This window comes from Haliotis cracherodii, unplaced genomic scaffold, assembly GCF_022045235.1.
Source record: "Haliotis cracherodii isolate W230 unplaced genomic scaffold, xgHalCrac1.p SCAF_3, whole genome shotgun sequence".
Classification (NCBI taxonomy): Eukaryota; Metazoa; Mollusca; class Gastropoda; order Lepetellida; family Haliotidae; genus Haliotis; species Haliotis cracherodii.
The window spans coordinates 67815403-67842335 of NW_027266286.1; the positions used below are offsets into that span (position 1 = coordinate 67815403).

A 26933-nucleotide genomic window follows, 5' to 3' on the forward strand; every position below is an offset into this window, starting at 1 on the left:
CAGCAAGACCCAGGACCCCTCTGAATATGTAAATTTATACACTGAGCACTCTAATGCTTACTAATATCCCCAGAAAACACACCTGGGCTCTGGATGAGAAGTGCCCGCAGCATATACTTTATTTCTCAATGTAGAGAAATATGCTAAGTGTGCATCTGTAATATTGAATCACAAAGATAGAACAGTAAGATTTGGACAACAGCACCTGCTTTGGGTCTAAGTGTTTGTGTTAAGACATCACAGCCTGAGAAGCAATAATACAAGGGGAACTATTTGTACATCGAATGCAACGGACACAAACGCGCGTACGGGAACTGCTAAATACGTTCTGTAGTATTTGGATCGACTCGTGGAACACTTAATCAGGATGAAGTTTGAAAATATTCTTGAAGATCATCTTGGGGCTTTTGGGAGTTACCAGAAAAGGAAGTATTTCTTGCTCTGCCTCCCGGGTGTCTTCTGTGCGATGCAGATGCTGAGTCCAGTCTTTGTTCTCAACATTCCGAAACACAGGTAAGATTTTGGCCTCAAAATGACATATCCACGACGTGTTACCGTGAAGAACGAGGGACGCGTTCGCCAACACTGACGTGATTATGAGAGCATTTGAACGCAACAGATCACACTAGATGTTGTTTCTATTTGATTGTGCCACCTGACATAATGTTTCTACATTCTTTAATACGACCCTTTTTGTTCAAATGCTCCTAAGAGTGTTCAGATTCAGCATTTTTTTCATTAGTTTTTCAAGCGCTACAATGATCATAAGTCTATGTTAAAGTATGTGAGTTCCGATCACCTGAGCGCTAAGATCCCTTTGTACAACAGCACCAAGATGTGGATATTCGGCCCAAGAACAAGCAGAACTAATCATATTTAAAGGATCTAAATGAAGTAATGAATAACCTTTGCTTGTCTCTGTTCCTTTTCCTTGTTCAGGATGAAATGGAATCGAGTACACAATTTCTTGATGGTGCTGAATGTATGCAATTTTGGTGATGGCACCGACGTCATGACTTTATTGAGAAAGCTTTTTGTTCTTCGATGCTTTCTCAGCTCGATACCCGTGTTTTTGTTTTCCAAAGTTGCAAACGTGGACCACCTGCATCATTTCGGGCTTTCCTCCCTGTTATTTTAGGCTGCCACGTGGTGCTGTAACTGAAATACTGTAACGGCGATTCATCCCTTTTGTTATGCTGTTAAGATAATACGCATCTAGGTACCACACACTAGTGGTGAGTTTATATGTCGATGTATCGCGATGGTGACAGTATCATAAATAGTAAGTAAGAAAAAGTAAATAAGCAATGTCTATATCGCAATGTTCTTTTATCGAAAGGAGGATATTTCGCCGTAGAAATACGTACCTATCGTCGTGTCGGTTCCCTGGAAACTGTATGTCATCGTTCTAGGACGAGCTGGCTCTTGTAATCTGTCTAGACCCTATTAAGTACAGACCTCTATTATCAAGCTACATCTCGATCACAAGCGTCTTTTTTATGTTGATTTTTTTCAATCAGGAAGCACTATTAAGTTCTCTTTCGATGAAGAAAAGTATAAGTATAATTTAAAACTTGGTTTACGAAATCAACCGACTAAAAAAAAGGTGAAAAAAAATAAAAAGCAGTTTTGTTTTCATTCCACCAACCAGAAATAAGTAACATGTTATAAAGAAAACACAACTCATTTCCTTTCCTATCAACATAAATAGATTTAAAGGCACCACTTGCTGTCAACTGCAAGTTTCCATTTGGGAAGACGCGGACACATTAGATTTTGGAAAGAATTCATGTAACTTCAAGAGTCTATTGTTGCATTACACAGCCAATCGAGCCTTAACACTTTATGTCGTTTCTTTCACTATTGCTCCTGTTCCCACTGTCTCTCCTACCCACTTATCATTTGGAAGAAATGAAAATAATTGGTTAGAAATTTGATTTTTTCATTTGTTACGACCTAGCTACCTGAAAATTTAGCCCTTATATGGGTCAAAATCCGTAATCCAAAATAGAAATATGGCCTAAGGTTATACCAGGAAAAATAATGCCATGAGGTTTAAAATCCTGTACGGTTGACCCAAATCTATGTAATCAGAAACCAGAACATGTGCTATTTCCTGAAAGGGATTTCTCCACTGGTAAATTATGACAACAATCATGACATTTTACAGGGTTGTATTTATAATATTGTTGGATATTCCATTGTGCATAGTATTTAAAAAGTTGGTACGTGAGCTGCGGGGTTCCCTAGACAGTTATGGCCGGTAGGTATCGCTGAACCTGACTGTTGTGTTGATTTCCGGTGACGAGACTGTCACAAGCGTGTATGACCGCCTCGACCCTCCGCCTCCTGCCTCCGATGAGACGTCTCATACCGACGTCACATACCGTCTAACACAACACCGATCTGAAGCCGCAGGCTTGTCGTATGATCTGACCACTTTTGGTTCCACTTTTCTGTGACGCAAGCCGCCTGTATTGGTTTCAGGAACATCTTCCTTATACAGAAGATGAGGGCGACCGGGTCGACAAATGTGCCGGTGATTTGTGGATTGTTCAAGAAACGTAGGTCCCTGTGTTCCTGACCCCCTCGTAGTAAATACGAAGCAGAAATGCTTAGATATTTTAATTGGTTATTAAAACGGGCATGAACAAAAAGGAAGAGTAAACAAACAAAGAGTGAGACACAATATCTCATCAGTAACTTTTGGGGGGCGTCGTCTCCAGGGCAACCTTTCTGCCAGAGGATATTCTCTTCTTATTATGATTTTTGTCTATTTTCTGCTGCCTGGTCCTTGTCCTGCTGCTCTCTCTGTTGATAGATCCAGAGCAGCATTAAGTTCATCAAGAGTTGATGTGGATCATCATAGTTGATGAGAGATTCACCAAACCTGCAGATCTGATCGGAGTGTTCTGTAATCTCTACGCCATATATTGAAACACTGTTCTGTAATCTCTACGCCATATATTGAAACACTGTTCTGTAATCTCTACGCCATATATTGAAACACTGTTCTGTAATCTCTACGCCATATATTGAAACACTGTTCTGTAATCTCTACGCCATATATTGAAACACTGCTGAATGTCACTTCAGTTTCCAATTCCAAAGCCCACACTTGCAGACTGTTCTAACGGGACGATCCGTAGTCCAAAGTAGTGACATACAGAATATTATTGTCTCAGGACTACAAATAATTTAACGTAGAGACTATTCATTTTATGACAATAAATCTATTATCAGCCAAGATCAATGTAACTGGAAGGTTGGGCGCTATACAAATGCAATATTAAAATAATGTAATTTCCCAACTGTTGAATGCCTCTAATGTTGTGTTCGGCGTTTATCAACAAACAGATGCCAGACGTGTTTCCCCATTGCATTTTTGCTCCAATGGGAATTCCAAGAATGGATCGCCAACGTATAATGCTTGTAACAGCCGGCTGAAGATCAGATGGTCAGACGCCAAAAACTTCCCATCCCATCGTGCCTCGACGGCGTGGGATCGCCTCCGTTGTCTAGTTGTAGAGCGTCCGCGCGGAGAGCGAAAGGTCCGGGGGTAAGACGTTAAAAGATGCTTAAAAGATGGTACTTGTTGTTACCCTGTCTGGCGCTCGACATTAAGGGGGCATTAAGGAGCTAAACAAGGACTGGTCGGCTCGAAGTCAGCATACTGTTCTGAGTGAGGTATTCATGTTAAACTGAAGCATGGTGTCTCATTGGACTAGCACTATAAAACCTGCACCAGTCCGGACTAGTACAAGCAGCCACAGACACACGCGTTCATGCACGTCGTTATATAAGTGCAATAATCTTGACCGCGACGTTAAACCCCATTTACCGCACGTCACCTGCCGGTGTGGATGGTTGCCCATTCTCTAGACATCACTGTTCTGTCGGGTCCACACCGACGCGACACAGTTGGAATATTGCCGCCTGCTGTTACATTCATTCAAATTACCCCATTGCAAACCTTGAATTTGTAATCGCTTGAGTGGCCACAATATATTCAACTCATTTATTTATCTGGAGTACAGAATATTTCGAAAAAAAAAAACAAGTTTCAAGCGCAGCAGTATTGTCACGGTGTTGTTTTCCTCTCGTTGTTCGTCAGACTTACGAATATGTTACATGATGTGAATATATAATGACGTTTGTATCTGCACGGGGCTCATTCTATCGACTGAGTCATCTATTCAGCCCCGGTTTTTGTTTTTTAATTGATTGTATGCAGACCTGCAAGCGACGTGGCAATATGTAGAGCAATTGCCCCAGGGAAGACGAGACGCATTAAGTAGAACACATATTCACTTTCTCCTCCTTACAATATCTCGTTGGTGTCTCCTACTTCATATGTTGCATGTTATAGTTAAAATATGCTTGAGATGTAATTCCTAATATAGGAATAATTTCATTGTCCTAATCTAATACGATCTTCTGTCTTTTCATTCACACAAATAAACCCCCAAAGACATTAGCTTTCATTCAGAAATGTGTGTGTACACATTCATTGCTGCAGAATGGTAGCAGATCGAAAGTAATAAAATACATTTCATAAACGATAGAAAGGTGTGGTCTTTTAAATTTTGTGTGCGATCACATCTCTAAATTGTTTGCATATGCCTCTCAATGGTTGCCATGTTGAATTTTACGTTTGGTGAATATGTTTTTCCTGAAATGCTTATGTCGTCCAATCATATTTTTCCGGACGCCTTATGTTTTCGGACGGCCGTGTTTATCGAGCGTTCTCGCGTTGTGTAGAGGGGTGTGACGGCATTTAGATCAGAGTTACATTGTCGACTGGACAATGTGCATCGTTTAAAACTTCTAAAGGTAATCTTCATGAAAACGTGAAAAAATAATGTATGGTAGATTCATTTTTCAGATTTTCTCACATAAATCAAATATACAAGTTAGAAAATTATTCGATCAGTGATTAATGCGTTGTCTAATGTTTAAAAATCGTGACCGCAGGGAAATTCCTATTTGTTGATTCATTTGGTAGGGGAGGGGGGTTTATAATGTTTCTTTTTATATTTTTAGTGATCCAGATCGGGCTTTGTGACCTGACTAATTGCATGTCAAGGTACCAAACAGGTATGGGGTGTGGTGTTCGTTGTCAATGTTCTGGGTTAGTGGTTCTGCGGGGCCAGGCATCAAACACTGACTTTTTCAAATGTAAGTTATGCAAGCTGCGAGTGCTACCTTTAGGGCAGGATATATTTATCCTTTTCGCGATTTTTGGTGACCAGTTCACACATTTTGCGCTCAATGTTTTTGGAATGTTTCTGCGGATAGTCGAATATTGTTCTTCTCTGACGTTGATGTTTGACATTTACATCGCCGCCGTGATATTGCTTTAGTATTGCTGACAGTAACTCTTTTCATAGGTCAAATTCACATAATTCAAGTAAATCGATAAAAAATGAATGTAGGTAGTGAGACACATAGATACAGTTGATAACTAATCCAAAATGTTCGATTTTTTATCAATAAAAGTATGGAAAGTTAATGTGGTTATAGGGGCGGTCGGGTAGCCTAGTGGTTAAAGCGTTCTCTCGTAACGCCGAAGACCCGTGTTCGATTCCCGACATTGGTACAATGTGTGAAGCCCATTTCTGGTGTCCCCCGCCGTGATATTGCTGGAATATTGCTAAAAGAGGCGTAAAACCATACTCACTCGCTAATGTGGTTATAATTATACTCTCGGAACCAATGGTTAGTCACTAGAAGCTAATACATCCATCCACAACTGATGTTGCCTATTCTCACACCCGCTCCTACCCTAACCTGTGCTTGCCGGCATATGCATGTGAACAAGCAAACTCTTTATTACACAGAGGCGTGTTTATGACAGTAATAAATCCTAACATTACCGTCAGTCAAACGTATGTTAATGGTTACTGAATGAGGCTGCGTGTTTCTCGTTGTAGACAGAAAGTGACCCTATACGACCTTTTTATTCCTGCTTGATGTCGACTGTATCCGACAACAGCGTCCGACGTACCTGCATTGGCGCAATGTATTCATAAAGCATGTCTCGTGAACATTTGGTGCACAGCGTCTTTTTGCTAGGTTTGTTTAAGAAAAACAAATTGTTCGCTTTTGTTATCAGTTTACGAGATGTTAAAGTTAGGTATGGTTTTACTGACGCAAACAAAATGTTTACAAAACTACTGCAAGTAAACGTTTGCATGATAAACAGTGGAACCTGGTTGTGTTGAACTGGGATGTGTCGAATTCCCTGTTGTCGCGAACTCATTTGGGAGACAGAATTATTCAAATTTAACAAGATTCCACTGGTGTCTCGAACCTCGGATAACTTGAACTTTTTTCCAGTTCCCCAAGTGTTCGACACAGCGAGATTCGATTGTGTCTTACATCAGAGTAAAGTACAAATGCAGTGCATTAAACCGACATTACAAAGCACAAGCAGTAAAAAACATTATTCAAATTATCCTTCTTGTGGTTGTAATACCCATTTCAAAACAGTTTCGTTGCTTTTTGAATGATCTGTTCATGATGATGTTGAAAGAGCTACAATCCTTTACGTATATGCAAAGGGAAAAGAAAATGTATGGTTTTAAACTAATTCGAGAAATTTGATCTTGTGCGTGATTTAATTACGAAAAGCGTAATAGTGGAATTTGGCCAAGAAGTTTAATTTTAACTTCGGGGATGACCATTGTCTGATATGTTCAATAACCATCAAATAGCCAATTCCCTTCCACTGAGTTACCCATCCGAACTAGTAATAGAAGAGACCTCGGAAACTGTCTCATCTGGTTCGTATCTGTATCTATGCATAATGATTCAGGACCCGTGAAGATCCGGGGTAGAATAGGTCTTCAGCAACCCATGCTTGCAGTAAAAGGTGACTATGCTTGTCGTAAAAGGCGACTAACGGGATCGGGTGGTCAGGCTCGCTGTCTTGGTTGATGCATGTCATCGATCCCAATTGCATGGATCGATGATCATGATATTAATCACTGGATTGTCTGGTCCAGACACGATTATTTACAGACCGCCGTCGTTTAGCTGGAATATTGCTGAGAGCGGCGTTAAACAACCAACCAACCAACCAACCAACCAACCAATGATTCAGAGTGACAAAAAAAGAACCCAAAAGGCTGTATGACAAGAGAGATTTTTACTTTCTGCACTCAGGTTTAGTGTCATGTTTAACAGCTAGCGCCACTGGCTGAGCTGCACTGTGGTTGAACGATGAACGGTATATTTGAACTATCTAGCGGCCCCGAGACAAGAGCCTGTCCTAGTATCAAAGAAACACAAACAAACGACCACAGAGCTGAGCTCCCTCTCACTCGACAAAGGTGTGCGCAGGGTAACGTTGACTTCTAACGGGCACCTGTTCTGTGAGTTCTCTGCATAGTCAACACTGCACATGCCCTTCTGGTGCATCAATGCTTCATTGTTTAAACTGGAAGTAAAGGTCGTCGTTCAAGATTCACAATGAAATTTGACGATGTTTTTGAGTATCTTGGGGCTTTTGGAACTTACCAGAAACGGATGTACTTTCTACTCTGCTGCCCAGGTGTCTTCACTGCAATGCAAATGCTGGTCGCTGTTTTTACTCTCAACATACCAGATCACAGGTATTTATTGAAAATCAAGTTTGAACTATATATAAGCGACAATTGGTCGGCATGTTGCTCAAGATGACTAGTGTAAGTGATTTTTGGAAATTGTTTTACCCGTAGACATCGCAGTGTTATTTTGCACAGTGTTGATCTGGGTTTATTGTCACAACATATAGAAGGGTTCGCGTTCATCAACAACCCATTTAGTGCATCATATTTATCTTACACATATGATGATATATTTAGTGCACAAATTATATTAGGGATTAAGTATTAAATCTGTTCGTGATTGTTTTGCATGCGCTTTTACCACAAGAGTAGGACGGAGAGAAATTCTATCGTATACGTTGTAATGTCAACGGCCAAAACGCCCCCCATTATTTCGCGACATGTGAATAGCCTGCGGGTATACGGTGTGCTCTTTCGTCATTTGGACATGTTTGACATGTACGTGACATTCATGTGTGTAAAACAGCTCCCGTGCAGGCCAATGCACTACTAATTGTAGTATTTTGCGTTTTGAATTTGAATATTTGTGATAATTTGAGAACTATCACAAAAATGTTTGATAAGAATGTTATAGGCCATACATGAAAGCTGATGTGTGACATGATGAATTGTGTACGTTATATTGATCTGTGCATACCATGCCACTTAAAATCACATGGATCTATCACGTGCACGTACATCCAGAAAGGTAGCAATTACCTTGTTCATGATGTTTCGAACACAGCTGGTGTTACAAAACTTACCGAGAAGCAAAAGGATATAGGTGAGCTCCAGAGCCTGTGTTTACTGACAATTCACCCTGATGTTTGCCCATTCACCATTGTTATCAGTCATTGACTCTTTAGTGACATCTGCAGACTAAATAGGTGATGTGACATAGGTTTCTATACACTTGAAATTTGATCCCTTCAATCTGTAAACGCTTGAACACAAAGGCCAGTTTGTGCAGGAGCAGGGATCACTGACTGACAGGTATTCAGGAGTGACATAAACCCACGTCGACATGATGCACAATATAACTCACGATAAAGGAATTTTATAAGGATCGGCGAATAAGAACAATGTATACATGTTTTGTATTATTAAAGCCGGCCTACCTTGTTTAAAGCTGATAACGACGTAAAAACCAACACAAAAATATGTCCGCATACAGTTTTGTGAACGCCGTATTAACCATGATAAAGGATTGAGGCTGATGTTTATATTTTGATGTTATTATGCATTATGTAAAGTATGCGACATGAATACAGTTCAGTGCTCAAATAATGGGAAACGTGAATGGCGTACGCCATCTCGTAAGCCACTGTTAACAGTATTCCAGTTATATAACAGCGTGTCAGGCTATGCGGGAGGATGGACCGCAGGGATGCAGGTCTCAGGCGTTTACCACTTTCTTGAAACCCACGAGCACGGGTATGGTGCTGATAAAACAAGAAACAATGAGGAATTCGAACCCACAATCAATGTTTCCTGGCATGCCGAAGGGACGCAACTGAGCACAGTGTATTGCGGCGCCTGAGATGACTTGGCCACCCGCCCTACCCATTAGAGCAAAGAGAACACAGCGCGAGTTAGTTCGTTTGTAATTTCACACATTTATCACGACAGCCTGTACATGATCGTGCCAGAACAATGTAAACCAATGATTGAAAACACGAGCAGCTTCTCAGGCTATCGGAATACGTTGACACGCAATGAACGGTAATCACAATGAATGGGTGGTCGTAGCTGGGACAATAACAAGCGGTACTCACAATGAATGAGTGGCCAGAGTTGGGGCAATAACAAGCGGTACTCACAATGAATGGGTGGTCACAGTTGGGACAATAACAAGCGGTACTCACAATGAATGGGTGGTCACAGTTGGGACAATAACAAGCGGTACTCACAATGAATGGGTGGTCACAGTTGGGACAATAACAAGCGGTACTCACAATGAATGGGTGGTCACAGTTGGGACAATAACAAGCGGTACTCACAATGAATGGGTGGTCGTAGTTGGGACAATAACAAGCGGTACTCACAATGAATGAGTGGCCAGAGTTGGGGCAATAACAAGCGGTACTCACAATGAATGGGTGGTCACAGTTGGGACAATAACAAGCGGTACTCACAATGAATGGGTGGCCAGAGTTGGGGCAATAACAAGCGGTACTCACAATGAATGGGTGGCCAGAGTTGGGGCAATAACAAGCGGTACTCACAATGAATGAGTGGCCAGAGTTGGGGCAATAACAAGCGGTACTCACAATGAATGGGTGGTCACAGTTGGGACAATAACAAGCGGTACTCACAATGAATGGGTGGCCAGAGTTGGGGCAATAACAAGCGGTACTCACAATGAATGAGTGGCCAGAGTTGGGGCAATAACAAGCGGTACTCACAATGAATGGGTGGCCAGAGTTGGGGCAATAACAAGCGGTACTCACAATGAATGGGTGGTCACAGTTGGGACAATAACAAGCGGTACTCACAATGAATGGGTGGCCAGAGTTGGGGCAATAACAAGCGGTACTCACAATGAATGAGTGGCCAGAGTTGGGGCAATAACAAGCGGTACTCACAATGAATGGGTGGCCAGAGTTGGGGCAATAACAAGCGGTACTCACAATGAATGGGTGGCCAGAGTTGGGACAATAACAAGCGGTACTCACAATGAATGGGTGGCCAGAGTTGGGGCAATAACAAGCGGTACTCACAATGAATGGGTGGCCAGAGTTGGGACAATAACAAGCGGTACTCACAATGAATGGGTGGCCAGAGTTGGGGCAATAACAAGCGGTACTCACAATGAATGGGTGGCCAGAGTTGGGGCAATAACAAGCGGTACTCACAATGAATGGGTGGTCACAGTTGGGACAATAACAAGCGGTACTCACAATGAATTGGTGGCCAGAGTTGGGGCAATAACAAGCGGTACTCACAATGAATGGGTGGTCACAGTTGGGACAATAACAAGCGGTACTCACAATGAATGGGTGGCCAGAGTTGGGGCAATAACAAGCGGTACTCACAATGAATGGGTGGCCAGAGTTGGGGCAATAACAAGCGGTACTCACAATGAATGGGTGGCCAGAGTTGGGGCAATAACAAGCGGTACTCACAATGAATGGGTGGCCAGAGTTGGGGCAATAACAAGCGGTACTCACAATGAATGGGTGGTCACAGTTGGGACAATAACAAGCGGTACTCACAATGAATGGGTGGCCAGAGTTGGGGCAATAACAAGCGGTACTCACAATGAATGAGTGGCCAGAGTTGGGGCAATAACAAGCGGTACTCACAATGAATGGGTGGCCAGAGTTGGGGCAATAACAAGCGGTACTCACAATGAATGGGTGGTCACAGTTGGGACAATAACAAGCGGTACTCACAATGAATGGGTGGCCAGAGTTGGGACAATAACAAGCGGTACTCACAATGAATGAGTGGCCAGAGTTGGGGCAATAACAAGCGGTACTCACAATGAATGAGTGGCCAGAGTTGGGGCAATAACAAGCGGTACTCACAATGAATGGGTGGCCAGAGTTGGGGCAATAACAAGCGGTACTCACAATGAATGGGTGGCCAGAGTTGGGACAATAACAAGCGGTACTCACAATGAATGGGTGGCCAGAGTTGGGGCAATAACAAGCGGTACTCACAATGAATGGGTGACCAGAGTTGGGACAATAACAAGCGGTACTCACAATGAATGGGTGGTCACAGTTGGGACAATAACAAGCGGTACTCACAATGAATGGGTGGCCAGAGTTGGGACAATAACAAGCGGTACTCACAATGAATGGGTGGCCAGAGTTGGGGCAATAACAAGCGGTACTCACAATGAATGGGTGACCAGAGTTGGGACAATAACAAGCGGTACTCACAATGAATGGGTGACCAGAGTTGGGACAATAACAAGCGGTACTCACAATGAATGGGTGGCCAGAGTTGGGGCAATAACAAGCGGTACTTACAATGAATGAGTGGCCAGAGTTGGGGCAAACAGCAGTGGATTACATCACCTGTGGAGAATATTATCAAATGGGAACAGGTCATTAGATTGGATGGAACTGCAATGACAAAAACTGGTAGTCATAAAGCCTGCGTTGCATGTAATCAGAACCTAGTCCCGAGGAATGATTGGTAATGTAACCAGAAGAGAACGGTTGTCCAGAAGGCCGACAAAGAATGCAAACTGGAAACAACTGGTAGCCACAAGGCCATTTGAGAGTGACAAACGATTGGAGACCCGTACCTTAATGTACCAGTAGACTTAGTACTACGTTGAGATTATCACCCTACGATTTCCATCATCACGAGACAGGGTAATGTCGCTTGTACCTGTAACCTTACAGATACGTAGTGTATTAAGTGAAAAGTTTGCCGATGTACTGGTAGCCTTAGCGCTAAGTTCGCTTGTGAAATCGGAGGCTCCAAAATTCGGTTCACCTAAATCGGGCCGAGTATATATATCCTGAACAGGTCCGATCAAGGCCACGTTGACAGATACGTAGGGTATTAAGTGAAAAAATTGCTTATGTACTGGTAGCCTTAGCGCTAAGTTCCCTGGTAATCTTTTTGCGAAGGTAAAATCTGAGGCGCCTAAAGTCTAAGGTCGAGTATATGTATCCTGAAAGATCTGATCAGAGCCACGTTGAAAATATCTAGATCGTTCACTAGAACCATATTGCATTTCTAAACATTAAAACAAACAATATTCATGGCTTTACTGCCATATTTCATATGCGATCTATGAACCTTTGAGTGTGACATTATATTTATGTTCTACTGATCTGATGTTTTATTAGAATGTAGTATAATAAAGCGGAGACCCGCACTGCCTGGCGCTATACTGACCCTGCATTATTTATGTTTGAACAACCACTGAAGGTTGTTTGTTCTACATGAGCTGTTCATTCGTCCTGGCCGCTCTGAAGGTCACGTATGGCGTGCCCTTCTCTGTCAATACTTCGTAAGCACTTACTTTTACTGAATTATAACACGATACTGTTTACAGCTCAGGTGTATACCCACAAACACTGAAATACATTTTGTAACTGTCATAATATTTTACGCATTAGTTGAGTTGAAACTTGATCCCCAAGGTTTTTTAAACAAAATCAAACTTTCAAATTAGACATCTGTTTTGCTGATTTGCAATCCTTATTATATGCATGATTGTGTACAACAGTTGGAAAGGCAAGGGAAATTTGAGGTGTGACTTTACCTTCATTTTGAACCCAACAATAATCATAACGCCATGACACTAGAGACCCGTGAAGATTCCGGGGTAGAATAGGTCTTCAGAGACCCATGCATGCCGTAAAAGTGACTATGCTTGTCGTAAAAGGCGACTAACGGGACCGGGTGGTCAGGCTCGCTGACTTGGTTGATGCATGTCATCGATCAAGACTCGATTATTTACAGACCGCCGTCGTTTAGCTGGAATATTGCTGAGTGCGGCGTTAAACAACAAACCAACAAACCAACATGACGCTAGCATGACGTACCTGACAATAAATGATTCGCTGTGCACACAGTGATGACATCAACAAGTAAATCCGTGTTGTTAATATTATATAATTTAACTGATAACAATTACTTTTGTGTTTGATAATATATAAGCTACATTTATGTATTTAAGCTCGTTAACGGAGAGGCAATTACAATAACGCCCCCTGGAGAGGATAAGCATCCCCCGCCCTCCCAGTAGCAAAGGTCGTGTGTGTTGGTCAAGTCTCCTGTAGCATGGGAGAATCGGTCGGATGAGAATAGGGTGGTTTAAATTATGACCTGGCTGATAGTAGGCCTTCATACCCCTACATCGTGTATCGTTGCTTCTACCGGCAGGTATCATTTCCAGAATCATTTATTTATTTGGGGGCACGGGTGGCCAGTCGTCTAAGGCTGCTCTACATGAAAAGTTTGTTGTTGTTCCCACTGACAAGACCCCAAATAACATAACCATTACATGTAAGCATCAATACATTAATTGTTTGATCAAAGAACTTGGTGTAAATGGCATATCAAATAATGCCACATATCAGGCCAGGATGTAAACTGAGGAAGAAATCTGACTGAACCATAATTAAGTACTGTCAACTTTGGAGTCAACTGAAGAAACGTCCAGTCCTGTTTTGTACTGGGGGCACGGGTGGCCAAGTTGTCTAAGGCGCCGCGATTCGCTGTGCAGAGTTGCGTCCCTTGGGCACGCCAGAAACCTATGATTGTGGGTTCGAATCCCGGTTCGACCCGATTATGTTTCTAGGTTTGTCAGCACCATACCCGTGCTCGTGGGTTTCACCGAAGTGGTAAACGTCTGAGACCTGCATCACTTCGGGCTTTCCTCCCACATTAAGCTGACACGCCGTGATATAACTGGAATACTGTTAAAAGCGGCGTAAAACCCAACTCACTCACTCATTTATTTTTTTATGATCTTGTATTTACAGACCGTCGTGAAATAGTAAATACATTGCTGACTGTGTCGTCCAATAATAACACATATCAGCGTTCAAGTAATTCGTTTTCGAAAGCATTTTGAAAGTCTTGAACGGAAAAACCATGCATTACAGACCTTCTTAATAGACGTAGGGCAATAAATGCGCCTTGACGCCCAATTCATAGTAATGTGTGGAGCACAGATCTATGTGCGCCAATGACACACGGATCATTCCATCACGCTTTTGTTTTATGAAATCCCCAGTGATGTGCGTCAAGATACCCGTAACGTGGCTGTTGTCGTACATATAGGCCGTGTCCAATATGACTAGTTGATGCTTCGGTCTCAGAACTGCTTACGCTATCACAGTTACAATGAATAATGCATTATTTTAATTGGCAACCGCACAATGACACACTAAGAACATACCATTATGAATGGAACAAAGCTGTGAAGGATACGATGACTATAGAGGAGTATAATATATATGATAAGTCAAACAGCTGAGGATGGCTCCTGAGGATGTTACATTTGTTGTTCAGTAAAACGATTTTGCGATATTCATTATTATCCCCCGCCACGAAGTGGAAGGAGGATATAGGAATGGGTGCTGTCCGCCCTGTCGTCTTTCCGCCCGACACGTTTCGTTTCCGGAGCAGAACTAATAAAACCATGAGAGATATCTTAACCAAACTTGGCAAATAGATAGGTCTTGTGGTGAACCAGAGTATACCGAATTATGTTATGTCATTGAAATTTAAAAAAATCGAAAGTTTCAAATTTAGTTCAGTTTTAAAAAATAAAGTCTCGCGGAAGTATCCTTTGAGCGCTGACAAAGCGCCAGTACAGTTCCTTTTTTGGATATTATATCTGCAAGGTATAGTTTCATTTGCACCTCAGTTTACTGTTACTGGGTCGACCACTATTTATTATGTTGGTGGTTATGGAGCAAATATTGTATTGAGATGTTGCCAAGTTATTATTGAAATGTTATTCATTTAGGAAAACTCTATCCGCTGTGTATTCTACATAACAGTAACATACAGTGTAGTTCCTTCATATTCTCTATAGTTCAATCGAAAGTTTTGCTCACTGCCAACTTACCGCCTTGTCACGTGTCGCACTCACTTTAACGCACAGCTAATGTATTGTAATGGACAATAACGGCTCCACGTGACAATTTCACGACCCCAACATGGATGTTATGTTCGCTTCTCTGTGACCACATTTCTTTTCAACAAATCGGCCCCAAGAAGGATAATATTCTCATTCACACACATACTGGTTCGAGGTTTCTATTCAAGCGTCATGTTCACAACTATTTAACTTTATACTGGCTGCACGCGATGTTATTCGCATTGCACCTGCAAACCCCAAACTGACTTGAAGTCTTAAACATTCAATTTCAAAGCATACCTAAAAAAAACCAGGATGGTTGTGAGAATTCCGAATCGTAATTAGAAAAGGCTTCTTTTAAAAAAGATGTCCATCGCTTTGTGTATGTTTACGTGATGAAAGCAAGTACAGATACATTGTGTAAAATGCATATTGCACAAGTATTGTTAAAGTGTCTGTTAGGTGAACATTGCCGCAGGCTACTCGCTCTGACATCATAAAGGACGATATATGTCTAGCTGTATTCATACCGATACTAAAAGAATATAAACAGTGCATGCGACCTCACGGTTTAAATAAATGTGTGTACAGGGACAATATTGACGGCGAAGCTTGTTTCACAAACACACATCCAGGTATTGTGACCTAGTCTGGTATGACCGTGTGTACAATGTTTCTATTGTACGTAAGGCTGGGTGTATTTAAATTTATGCATGGTTGATGTCCATGTATTCTTCCATATGTGAGAAGATATGGAAGGTAAATATAGGCTTGTCTCAAAGAGGTTTTGTTACCACTGTGTGTGCATAGTATCTAATTCACATGACGTCCTATTTCGTTTATCCATATATTCGTTCACATGTGAGGAGATGTGAAAGGTAAATCAAGATTACGTACATGTTAGCGACGGTTACTCAGATAGCGAAGGTCACATAACATTAAAGACGATACATACTTGACTGTATTCAACAAACAGTGACAGTCGAAATCTGTGAGTTTAGATACAATATTTTGACAGTGTTTGCATTCAGTGTCGTGACATAGTGTGACATAGTTTCTGATTCCCATGCTGTTCTATATTGTATATTCATGTATTCGTCCATATCTAAAAGGTGAGGTGAGGTGAGGTGAGGTGAGGTGAGGTGAGGTGAGGTGAGGTGAAATGGGGATAAACGTCGCGTTTAAGATTATTGCACTTATGTAGCGACGTGCTTGCACGTGTGTGTGTGGCTGCTTGAACTAGTCCGGACTGATGCAGATTTTATAGTGCTAGACCAATGAGATACCATGCCGCAGTTTAACATGAATACCCCACTCAGACACAGTATACGGACTCCGAGCCGACCAGTCCTTAACCCCTTAATGCCGAGCACCAGACAGAGTAACAACAAGTATAATCTTTTAACGTCTTTTGGTATGACGCGGTCGGGGATCGAACCATGGACCGTCCGCTCTCCGGGCGGACTCTCTACCACTGGACCACGGAGGCGGTCCCATATCTAAGAAGTTATGGAAAGTAGATTAAGTAGAGGTCAGTAAAAGGGCCCCCATAAGTAGTGGCACAATGGTGACGACGGCGCCTCCTTGAAGACCCAAGATGGTTCTTGGAGGTTTGTTGGATGTCATTCCAGATCTTGACCAAGGCCTGTCACAGCTGGACCAACGTCACTTGTTGGTTTCGAAAGTCGACGTAAATAACCTTTCATTTCATCACGCACATGTCGATAGTCGATATATCTGGCAAAACAGCAGCCACAGGAGTGCGGGATGTTCTGTTGTCCAATGAAGTCTGTGACCACACGTGCAACATGAGGTCGTGTACGGTCCTGTTGTAAAGTGATGTGACGTTCATGGGTCTGATTGTGATGTGCGGGGATGCCTCCCTATACCATTATGCGCCCACCACCTAATGCAGAACGTTGAACAACACACTCCTCAGCCTAACGTTCAATCCGAGGTTGAAAAACGCGGTAACGGTCGTCATTGCTGTCAACTTGAAACACGGACGCATCCATGCAAGGCTTGCAGTTCAGGTCCTTGTGTTAGCGTGTGAGTGAGTTAGGTTTAACGCCGCTTTTAACAGTATTCCAGTGACATCACGGCGTGTCAGCTTAATATGAGAGGAAAGCCCGAAGTGATAAAGGTCTCAGACGTTTACAGCTTCGCTGAAACAAACGAGCAAGGGTGCTGACAAACCTAGAAACATATTCGCGGCGAACCGGGATTCGAACCCACAATCACAGGTTTCTGGCGTGCCCAAGGGACCGACTTTGCACGGCGAATCGCGGCGCCTTAGACTACTGGGCCACCCATGCCCCCCTTGTGTTAGCGTGTTCCGAACGTGTGATGAACTTTCGTGTATAAAACTACTTTATATTTTGATTGAACATTTGTCAGTAGTCAACTTAATAACCCCACATTGTTGTAGATGTGCACTCCCCGGTGTCAGCAACGACACATTTAACGTACAAGGACTTGACCATGAGATCCTCCTTAACGCCACCATACCCTGGAAGACGGAGAAAGGCGTCAGCGTCCGGGACTCCTGTCTCATCTACAAGAACGATGTTCCGGCGGGTCAGAACAGAACAACCCAGGAATGCAGCGCCTGGGTGTACGACAACTCCGTCTTCAAGAACACTGTTATTACAGAGGTAGGTCAGCGAAGTCATATAAATATAAGCAACAAAACCCTTCACGTAATCATTACAACTCTCCAAAAGCATGTCCATTGTACCTTCCGACTATACCACAAGCGTGTGTTTAGGAATCAGTATCAAATAATGATGATACCAGATGTTCTCGACATGGTGAGCATATCCTACCCCACCGGTAGCACTAATTACAAACACATACAAAGGCAAGTCAAGTGATCACCTGGAAGAAACACGGGGACATGTGGCACAAGTCAAAATAGAGAATTGCATGGGAAACCATTTTGATCACTGGAATATCCCCCACACGTCTAGTCTTGAATGTTGTAACCTTGACCAAACAACTTCTGAGCAAGACCCGATTGACGCCTTTTAATATGAAACAGATGAGGCGGTTTCACTTGTGTCTTATTTCTAGTTCTGTAGGGTAAATTAGTGGAAGGAAATTGCCAAAATAATTAAGCATTATTCATGTTATTAAGCCTCAAAGGGTGTAATCGGTGTAATTTATCATGTAGCACCATGAATGATGCAATTAAGCCTTTGAGCATGTATGTCATTTATATAATTTCCCCCGACTATTTGACTTTTTCGCCCAATGGATCTGTCAGATAATATGTATTTTGTGATTGGGCTACACAAGCAAATATCTATTTAGCTTCAGGATTTATTTACGAATGACATTAATTCTAAATTCAGTGAAAGAAGCATCTTATTGCATTTCGATTCATAAACACATGCTCATGATATAGTCGGAATCGTACAATCGATACTGATTTTGGCAGAGATTTCCAAAGAATATGGAAAGGGTTTTGTCGACTTTGTTTGCTTATTCAAAAAGAAACACTAACAAGGTAACAAACACATGATATCTTGGAGCTGGTGGCCGGCAACACAGACTTCGTCGGATTGGACCCCACCACCGCCGTTGATTCTTCTCATATCTACTACGTAAAGGTTGTTAGAGAATATCCTACATATTTGCATGTACCTCTGATGATAAAATTCGGGTCTACAATGAGTGACAACAAAAGCTTCCATTGACATTCAGTGAAGAATGTTCGTTCGTATTACACGTATTCCTTCACCATTTACAATAACAGTAATGCATATGTTACAATCAATGTCTTTAATGAGGCAATAATGTATTCTGACAGAAAACTGGATGGTTGGGATAATTGAATGTTTCTTGATGAATAAAATCATTCAGCCATACCTCTTTGGTTACATCATAAGGGTAAACTGAATTCAATGCTGTTGTATTTTCAGCTGAACATGGTTTGCAACGATAAGGGCCTGAGGTCCCTTGCCAACAGCATTCTGATGGCGGGACTTCTGTGTGGATCTCTTGTTCTGGGCATTGTCTCCGACGTGTAGGTAAAACCTTCAAATACGGAAGGTATTTCCATGTTTCGTGTTTTGAAAAGCAGAATGTATAATGATCACATATTGGCACATCCTTTGTGACTTGGTGTAATCTTTGTTCCTCTTGATTAAAAACCGTCTCTGTGGCTAGAGCGTCTTCCCGGAGAGCGGAAAATCGGTGGTTCTATCCCCGACCGCGTGATACCAAAAGACGTTAAAATATGGTTCTTGTTGTTACCCTGCCTGGCGCTCGGCATTAAGGGACTGAATCAAGGACTGGTCGGCTCGCAGTCAGTATACTTAGTCTGAGTTGGCTATCCACGTGAAACGGCGTCATGGTATCTCAGCGGGCTAGCACCATAAAACCGGCATTAGTTCAGACTAAACTGTCGGGCTAAAGAGACTCTTGGACACTGGATGACACAGACAAATGTATACGTTATTAAGACGTTACTAGGCTGAAAAGTCGCCAAAAAGCTTTAGCCACCATCAAACATGGGTGTATACTTTCTTTTGCCCGGCAGTATAGTACAAGCAGCAACACATACACGTGCATGCACGTCGCGATGTAAGTGCAACCATCTTGAACGCGACGTTTAACCACATTTCACTTCATCAATTGACTAAACTGACATAAAAAAACCTTATTTTAAAAATTAAAGATATGTTTCATGACAGTTTTAGATTTGAGAAATGTATATCTGACGACACACTTTTCATGCTAGGATTGGGCGGAAACCAACTCTGATGTTATCCATCCTGCTACACGTTGGCACAGGAGTTGGAACAGCGTTTGCTCCGAACTTCGTGGCTTTCGTCATTCTCAGATTCCTTAATGGTGCTTCTAATATCGGCCTCTTCGTATCATCTTTTGTAATCGGTAAGTAAGCTCAATTGTAGACATAAGACACGAGTTTACAAAGTTTGAATACAAATAATTGGTTTTTTTCCGAAGTTCAGATTATAAGGATACTAATTAAATAAAACGACAAGACCCTTTCCATATTCAATAGAAATCTCTGCATAAAGCAGAGTCGTTTGTACTATTCCGGCTATATCATAAGCATGCGTTTATGAATCACTATCAAATAGTGATGATACCGGGTGTTCGCGAAAAGGCGAGCGTATCGTGCCCCACCGGTGACACCCGTCACAAACACATGCAAAGGCAAATCATTGTTCACCTGAAATCATGTCAACTACCTAGCAGATATTGCACAAAACCAACAACGGGATACCCACAATGACAATTTCCTGAGGGTGGACAATAAGTGTTGCCAATATGGTTGAATATATAGAAATCTAACTAAGAGTACGGACAAAGTATTATATTTACAAATATTATATTGGTGTGATGTTTCCGTTCAATTAGATAAAATTTCTTGATACTTTCTAATAGATCCAGCAAGAGGAAACCCAGGATTGCTTGATACAAGTTTAACCAAGAAATAGTGCTCTGTTTCTTGAAAAAGAATGTTGAAAAACATCACAGTTAATGAAAGTATGCGTTCATTTAATCCATGTCTGATCAAATCTATGTATTTTTCAGTGATGGAGCTCGTTGGTCCCTCCAAACGAACCTTTGCTGGTATGATCATCGAGTTCTTCTGGTGCTTGGGTCTATTCATTGTGGGCGGTCTGGCCTACTTCATCCGTGACTGGCATCATCTCCAACTCGTCATCTCCGTCCCAGCTGTGCTATTGATTGGCTTATACTGGTAGGTGCACCATTTTAATGTCAACATCATCTCTATAATTTTGTGCCGGATCAGGCTCGTGACGGTGAATAGTATTTTGTCTAAAATCGGGGGCCCTTGAGGATTCCAGGATGTAATTGGCCGCCAGTAACATCAAACTCAGGCTTAGGAACAGACTAAAATGGACTTTTGTCACTCCTTTTTTCTGATTGTATGTCATTGTATTACATTGCGTTGCAGCTGTTTTCCTGGTCAAGAATTGATAGTTTCCAGGCCGCCGTCAAACAGCTGTGATATTGCTAACTAGCGCGCTAACCACGACAGTGGAAGGCATTCTGACGGAACAGATTTAATTCCAACACAAATTGTGTCCCTGCTGTGCTTAGGCTGTTTCGGTACTGTTACATTTAATCTGTTCGTTGGGGCTGTCGGGTAGCCTAGTGGTTAAATCGATCGTGAAAATCCTGGTACTGGTCACAAATATTTTCAAGTGATCAGTTGTATTTTTGTCGTTTCCGTCACATGTTTTCATTGCCCAGTAGCAATGTGTTTTGGCAGAGTCGCACTTGTCCGAAAGCTCCTGATGTCGAAGTCACTCGATCCTTGAAACTTTGTGAGTCCCATGGCAGTGACCCAGATTCCCTGTTGATTTGAATGCCAAGTGTCGTTTGTATAAGGCCATCCATATATTTTATATGTGTTTATCACTAAACTAACTAGAGAGCGGGCGGACGAAATAAAATATATAATTTATACCAAAAAATGCCTTTCAATAATTGATTAAGTTATTTTATGACATTTTAAAATAAGTTGAAAACAATTGGCATTAGAATTTAGTCGTTGCTAAACGTTGCAGCAGATGAAGGATTGGTGTGGACAAAACGGGAAAGATATCCCAGATTGTATTTAAAAACTTGTGCGCGTAGTGTATCCAAATCCCCCGAACAAAAAACACATGGGACAAATGTGGATCTAAAGATCAAAGTTTTGTGTGTGAAAATTCCGTGAAAGAAAAAGAAATCCATAATTAAATTTGTCTTGAAAGATGTGTATTGGAGTTTTACGCCTAATGTAGGTCAAAACATCTGGTATATTTACTTATTTATCAGTTGCTTGTGTGCACTGTTATGTTAATGCATGTGGCATATTTATATATTGTAGTCAAGCAAAGAAATATTGACGAAAGTTCTGGTGCTTCAAATGAGGCTTCTTCCTAAACACTTAAACAGTTAAAAATATGTGTAATAATTTAAGTTTTTTTGTGGTATGGATCTAACTGTTGAATGCCAATGACCAAAACCAAACAAATATCTATAAATTTTGGATTGAACTGAAAGAATCTTGTCGTCAATTTTGTATTTATGTATCGTTACTGTAACATTTTAACCGAAACTGATGTTCTGCTGCTGTTCTGCCGTAAATATATACAACACAATACACTTTCACCACAAATGCATTGCGTGTGTCACATGTACACATGACCATGTGCTTTGCTTTTAATAACGCAACCGTAAATAAGCTCCCCCCACTGTGATTGATGCATTGATGCAAGTTGATACGAAGTTTAACGGTCAGTTGTGATCTCGTTTACTATGGTTTTTAAAAAGCTTCACCCGACACTCAATTGAAACTGAAACATCGCCACCTTGCGGGCTATCTATAGACAGGTTGGGGCTTTAAGCCTTTTAGAACTCTTTTTCATAGTTTATGTTCACTACAAAATGAACAAACAAAATGTTAATGTGCCCCGTGGATGGTGATATTTGATAAGGCTGTTTTCTTGTTTTGTATGCTTTTGACCCCGCTGTACTTTTCTTTAGGTTCTGTTCGCACTGCATGGGTCATTTGCGGTATGCCCTTTGTGATAAAACACACACATATACATATACCACAATTAAATATTTTAATTAATTCTGTAAATATTTCTGACCTAAGGCTGGTTCCCGAGTCACCAAGATGGCTGCTGTCACGTGGTCGCGAGGAGGAAGCAGAAGCAATCCTCAGGAAGGCGGCAGAAGTGAACGGCGTGACGCTTCCACCGAAGCTGTTTGACAAGGACACTCTAGATGACGGTCCCCAGGCCAAGATCACAGAGATGTTCACATCCCCAGTCCTCCTCGTCAGGACACTCATCATCTTCTTTAACTGGTCAGTAGAACTGTCATAGTCAACATCAGGCATATATCTACTTTGATATTACATTTTAGTTTGGTGGGTACTGTATTAAACTGGCAACATATAAACAGACGAACTCGTGATGCACATCGAAAGGCCGACCGAGTGTTTTTTGAAACAGAATATTTCATCAGTCAATCATTTTCTCTGAAGGGTTGGTTGGTTGGTTTGTTGCTTTACGCCGCACTCGTAATAATCAAGTCTGGACCAGACAATCCAGTGATTGACATCAGCATCGATCCACGCAATTGGGATCGATGCCATTCTTGAACCAAGTCAGCAAACCTGACCACTCGTTCCCGTTTGTCGACCCTTACAACAAGCATAGTCGCCTTTTCGGCAAGCATGGGTTGCTGAAGACCTATTCTACCCCGGATCTTCAAGGGAGAGGCAAAACAGTTTTGGGCACCACAGCACACTATCATATAAAACATCCAGAATGTACAGTAAACAATTTTTTTAATTTCAGAGATCAAGAAAATAATACCTGTGCTTAGCATTTTGTGTACATGATCCATTAATCCAACTCTCAGATATGTTTTATTAATTATTATTTTGGTGTGCTTCTGATGTTGAACACTTTTTAACTTCCGCACTAGGCTTGTTGCCAGCATGGTTTTCTACGGTCTGGGTCTTAACGTTGGAAATCTCGGCGGTGACATCTACCTAAACTTTACCATCGCAAACATCGTGGAGGCAGCAGCCTACGTCATGTGTCTGTTTCTGTTGGACCGACTGGGCCGGAAGTTCCTACACTGTGGCAGCATGTTGACGGGAGGGGTTGCGTGTATTGCCACCATCTTCCCCGTTTTGTATGGGGGCCCAGGTGAGTTGTTGCGAACACAGGTTTGTTCAGAAATGTTAGTGCCGGGTCGTGAGAAATTCATTGCTTGTATATAGAATGGAAGACATTATAGACATGGGACAGGGGTGGGCCGATCGTCTAAGGCAATTCGACGTGCAGAGTAGCGTCCCTTGTGCGCTCCAGATACCCGGGGTTCGAATCCAGGTTCCTCCCGATTATGTTTCTTGGTTTGTCAGCACCATAACCGTGCTCGTGGGTTTCACCAAAGTGGTAATCGTCCTAAACCTGCATTAGTTCAGGCTTTGTTCCCAAAAGCTGACACGTCGTGGTGTGACTGAAATACTGTTCAAAGCGGTGTTAAAGCCAACTCACTCACTCATCACAGACAAATTTTCACAATTGCAAATTCATATGTCATGGTACATCAGTATATTTTCCTTACAGAGCTGGAATGGGTAACAATTACTCTGTCAATGATTGGTAAATTTGGAGCATCTGCTGCTTTTGCCATAATATACATATTTGCTGCGGAACTGTTCCCTACTGTTGTGAGAAACTCCGGCATGGGTGGTAGCTCCTTCTCGGCCCGTATTGGAGGAATCCTGTCCCCTTACGTTGCTGATCTGGTGAGTCTAGTAATACAATGGTAATGTAAAACAGAAGCAGGGGATCACAAATATGTAAATGTTATGACTGAATGATCAGGTTTGAAAAATACCTGCCAGAGATAGTAAGTATCGGAACCAAAATGTAACGCCCCAATACAACCGAAACATTGCAATTAGACCGTGCAGTTCCTCTATGCACGTATGTGGTCATTATTGTTTTGAAACATCGGTGTAATGTAGACATATTGCCCTGCGCTAAAAATGATTATTGCTGATTTTCATTATCCACAGTAACACATTAGCTCTCTATTTCTTTAAAGCAGTATTTGTGATCAGATTGAGAATGCCTCGTCTACAATGCAATGAACGCATAATGGCTATTGGTATTCTTCAAACTGGTAGAACTCAGCGAGAGGTAGCCAACATGTTCTATGTGTCCCAGTCTGAGATTTGCAGACTTTGGAAAGTGTAAACGTCGACCACGTGATGTATCACGGTTAACCAGTCAACACCTCCTATCCAGACGTTGATGGTGTTCAGTGCGTGGAACTGGAAGTGCCGGTCTCGTGGCATGTGTAATGTGTCGCGATGAGTCAGAGATTCACGACTTCCTGGATACCGGCAGAGTGTCTGTGGAGCTCCTAAGAAACGTCATGCGAACGTCGACGTAAGGCAACATGACAGATTTTGGGATGGGTCTGTAATGATATAGGGCGAGATCAATATGACTGCCAGAACGCCACTGCATATTTTCCAAGGAAATTTCAGGAGACATCACTAATGAGACGACGGTCAATAGTTGTGCCGCTTCCGCACACTGCTGGTCAATGTTTTGTCTTTGAAGACGATAACGCTTGTGCTCATCGTGCACGTATCGTAACTGACCACCTCCAGCAGCAAAACATCACTAGATGCAATGGCCAGCCTGGCCTTTGTTCCATGGGGTCCAAGGCCACCCACGACGTTAGTCGAACTAGGCCAGGAGCTACAAGAGGGGTGGGTAAGACTCCCTGAAGTTGTCATTGGGAGATTGATTCGAACCATGCATAATTGATTCGAACCCTATAAAGGAATGTTTGACCAATCATGGGGACATGACCCATTGTTGATTAAGTCATCTGAAACGTTCATTTCCTGACTACCAACATGTTCTGTTGATTGTCATGTGTCATTTCCTTTTTCACCATCACACGATACCTCTTTATATTTTTTGTAATCATCTGTTTTTTCTCTCGAAAGTCCACTACTTGTTTACACATGGTATCATATTAAGATGAAAATACATCCTTTTATTTTACATGTCCACCAAACATCATTCGTTGTGTATATGGAATACAATTTGTTTTGTCAAGATGAAATGGGTTTGTCGCTTTTATTTACAGGGCACTCTTGTTGGTGGTGACTTCGGTAACGCACTCCCCCTTCTGGTGTTTGGTGCTGTGACAGTGGCGGCGGGGATACTCTCACTGTGGCTGCCCGAAACACTGAATCGAAAACTGCCGGAAACTATCGAGGATGCCAAAGCTTTCGGAAAGTAAGTTCCCGATGCCTCTTGAAGTTTTATTTTGGTATCGAAGATAGGAAAATGATTTGATATATGTTGAATCAGTCTTGCATACTTACCAAAGTGTGACGCGAAGGACGTACACATGGCCCAATTGTCATCTTAAAATTAGTTTAACAGAACAGAACAGAACGTTATTACGCCAAAGGCTACAAAAAGTAGCATGTTGAGGTTTAACAGGAGATGTGACGTATAATAGTGATGTCAGCTATAATAGTTATTTAAATGTAGCCATTACTATTTACAATATTTTGATAATTTTTTCAAGAAGATATTATTTTTACAATGAAACATCTGTTGAAGTTTAAACATAGATGGATGTACAATAAGAGTCTTTGGTATGTATAATTGTCTTACCCAAGAATATGTCTCCTAAGCAGCTCCATTTCACATATTAATTAATAAACATTGAAGTTCTTTTAAAGGCAAATATTGAAAAAGTATAAACACGTTTCCCCGTTATGTATACTCATTAGCATAAATTTTCAATAAAGGTTCACTTTTCATTTGACCCTAGGGTTGTATCACTTGATGATAGATAATTGAGCTCTCTCAGTTTCAATAAACATGTCAAACTATGTATTAATGAACGTCGATTACAATATTTCAGGAGCGGTAACAAATCCTATGAACTTGATCACACAGTCGAAAAGTCTCCCTCGAAAATGGAGTATGACAACCCAGCCTTCAACAAGATCTGAAGATAACAGATTGCAACAAGACAAAACGATTGCTTGTACCATATATTCTTTTCAATTGTGTGTTATGTTTTCATGGACTAACACGTGAAAAACTAATTCTATTTGCATATTTATCCATGTTTACAATGGTTGTATTGTTTCACATGCATGCAATGCTTTTGGATAGCTATCGAGTGTAAAAATATGTTCTCATACTCGTCAGTTTCACGGC

The 26933-nt window shown here is 41.7% G+C and overlaps 1 protein-coding gene across 2 annotated transcripts; it reads left to right on the forward strand.

Moving 5' to 3' along the window:
* Window positions 1–26933, forward strand: LOC139473788 (organic cation transporter protein-like). Of its 2 annotated transcripts, none has more exons than XM_071256547.1 (10): window positions 1–513; window positions 17582–17807; window positions 19077–19180; window positions 19898–20052; window positions 20722–20890; window positions 22805–23017; window positions 23644–23870; window positions 24294–24475; window positions 25840–25991; window positions 26632–26933. In XM_071256547.1, the coding sequence occupies exons 1-10, from the start codon at window positions 368–370 to the stop codon at window positions 26720–26722; spliced, it is 1665 nt and encodes a 554-aa protein (XP_071112648.1). In that variant the 5' UTR covers window positions 1–367; the 3' UTR covers window positions 26723–26933. The 2 variants fall into 2 exon arrangements, with proteins under 2 accessions (XP_071112648.1, XP_071112649.1); XM_071256548.1 differs by lacking the exon at window positions 1–513 and adding an exon at window positions 7285–7616.

Excerpts from the sequence above, each read along its gene's own strand:
- LOC139473788 (XM_071256547.1), top strand. The coding sequence starts at position 368 with ATGAAGTTTGAAAATATTCTTGAAGATCATCTTGGGGCTTTTGGGAGT. Across the intron at positions 20,053-20,721 it reads CGTATCATCTTTTGTAATCG|TGATGGAGCTCGTTGGTCCC; the intron begins GTAAGTAAGCTC and ends TGTATTTTTCAG. Across the intron at positions 25,992-26,631 it reads GATGCCAAAGCTTTCGGAAA|GAGCGGTAACAAATCCTATG; the intron begins GTAAGTTCCCGA and ends ACAATATTTCAG.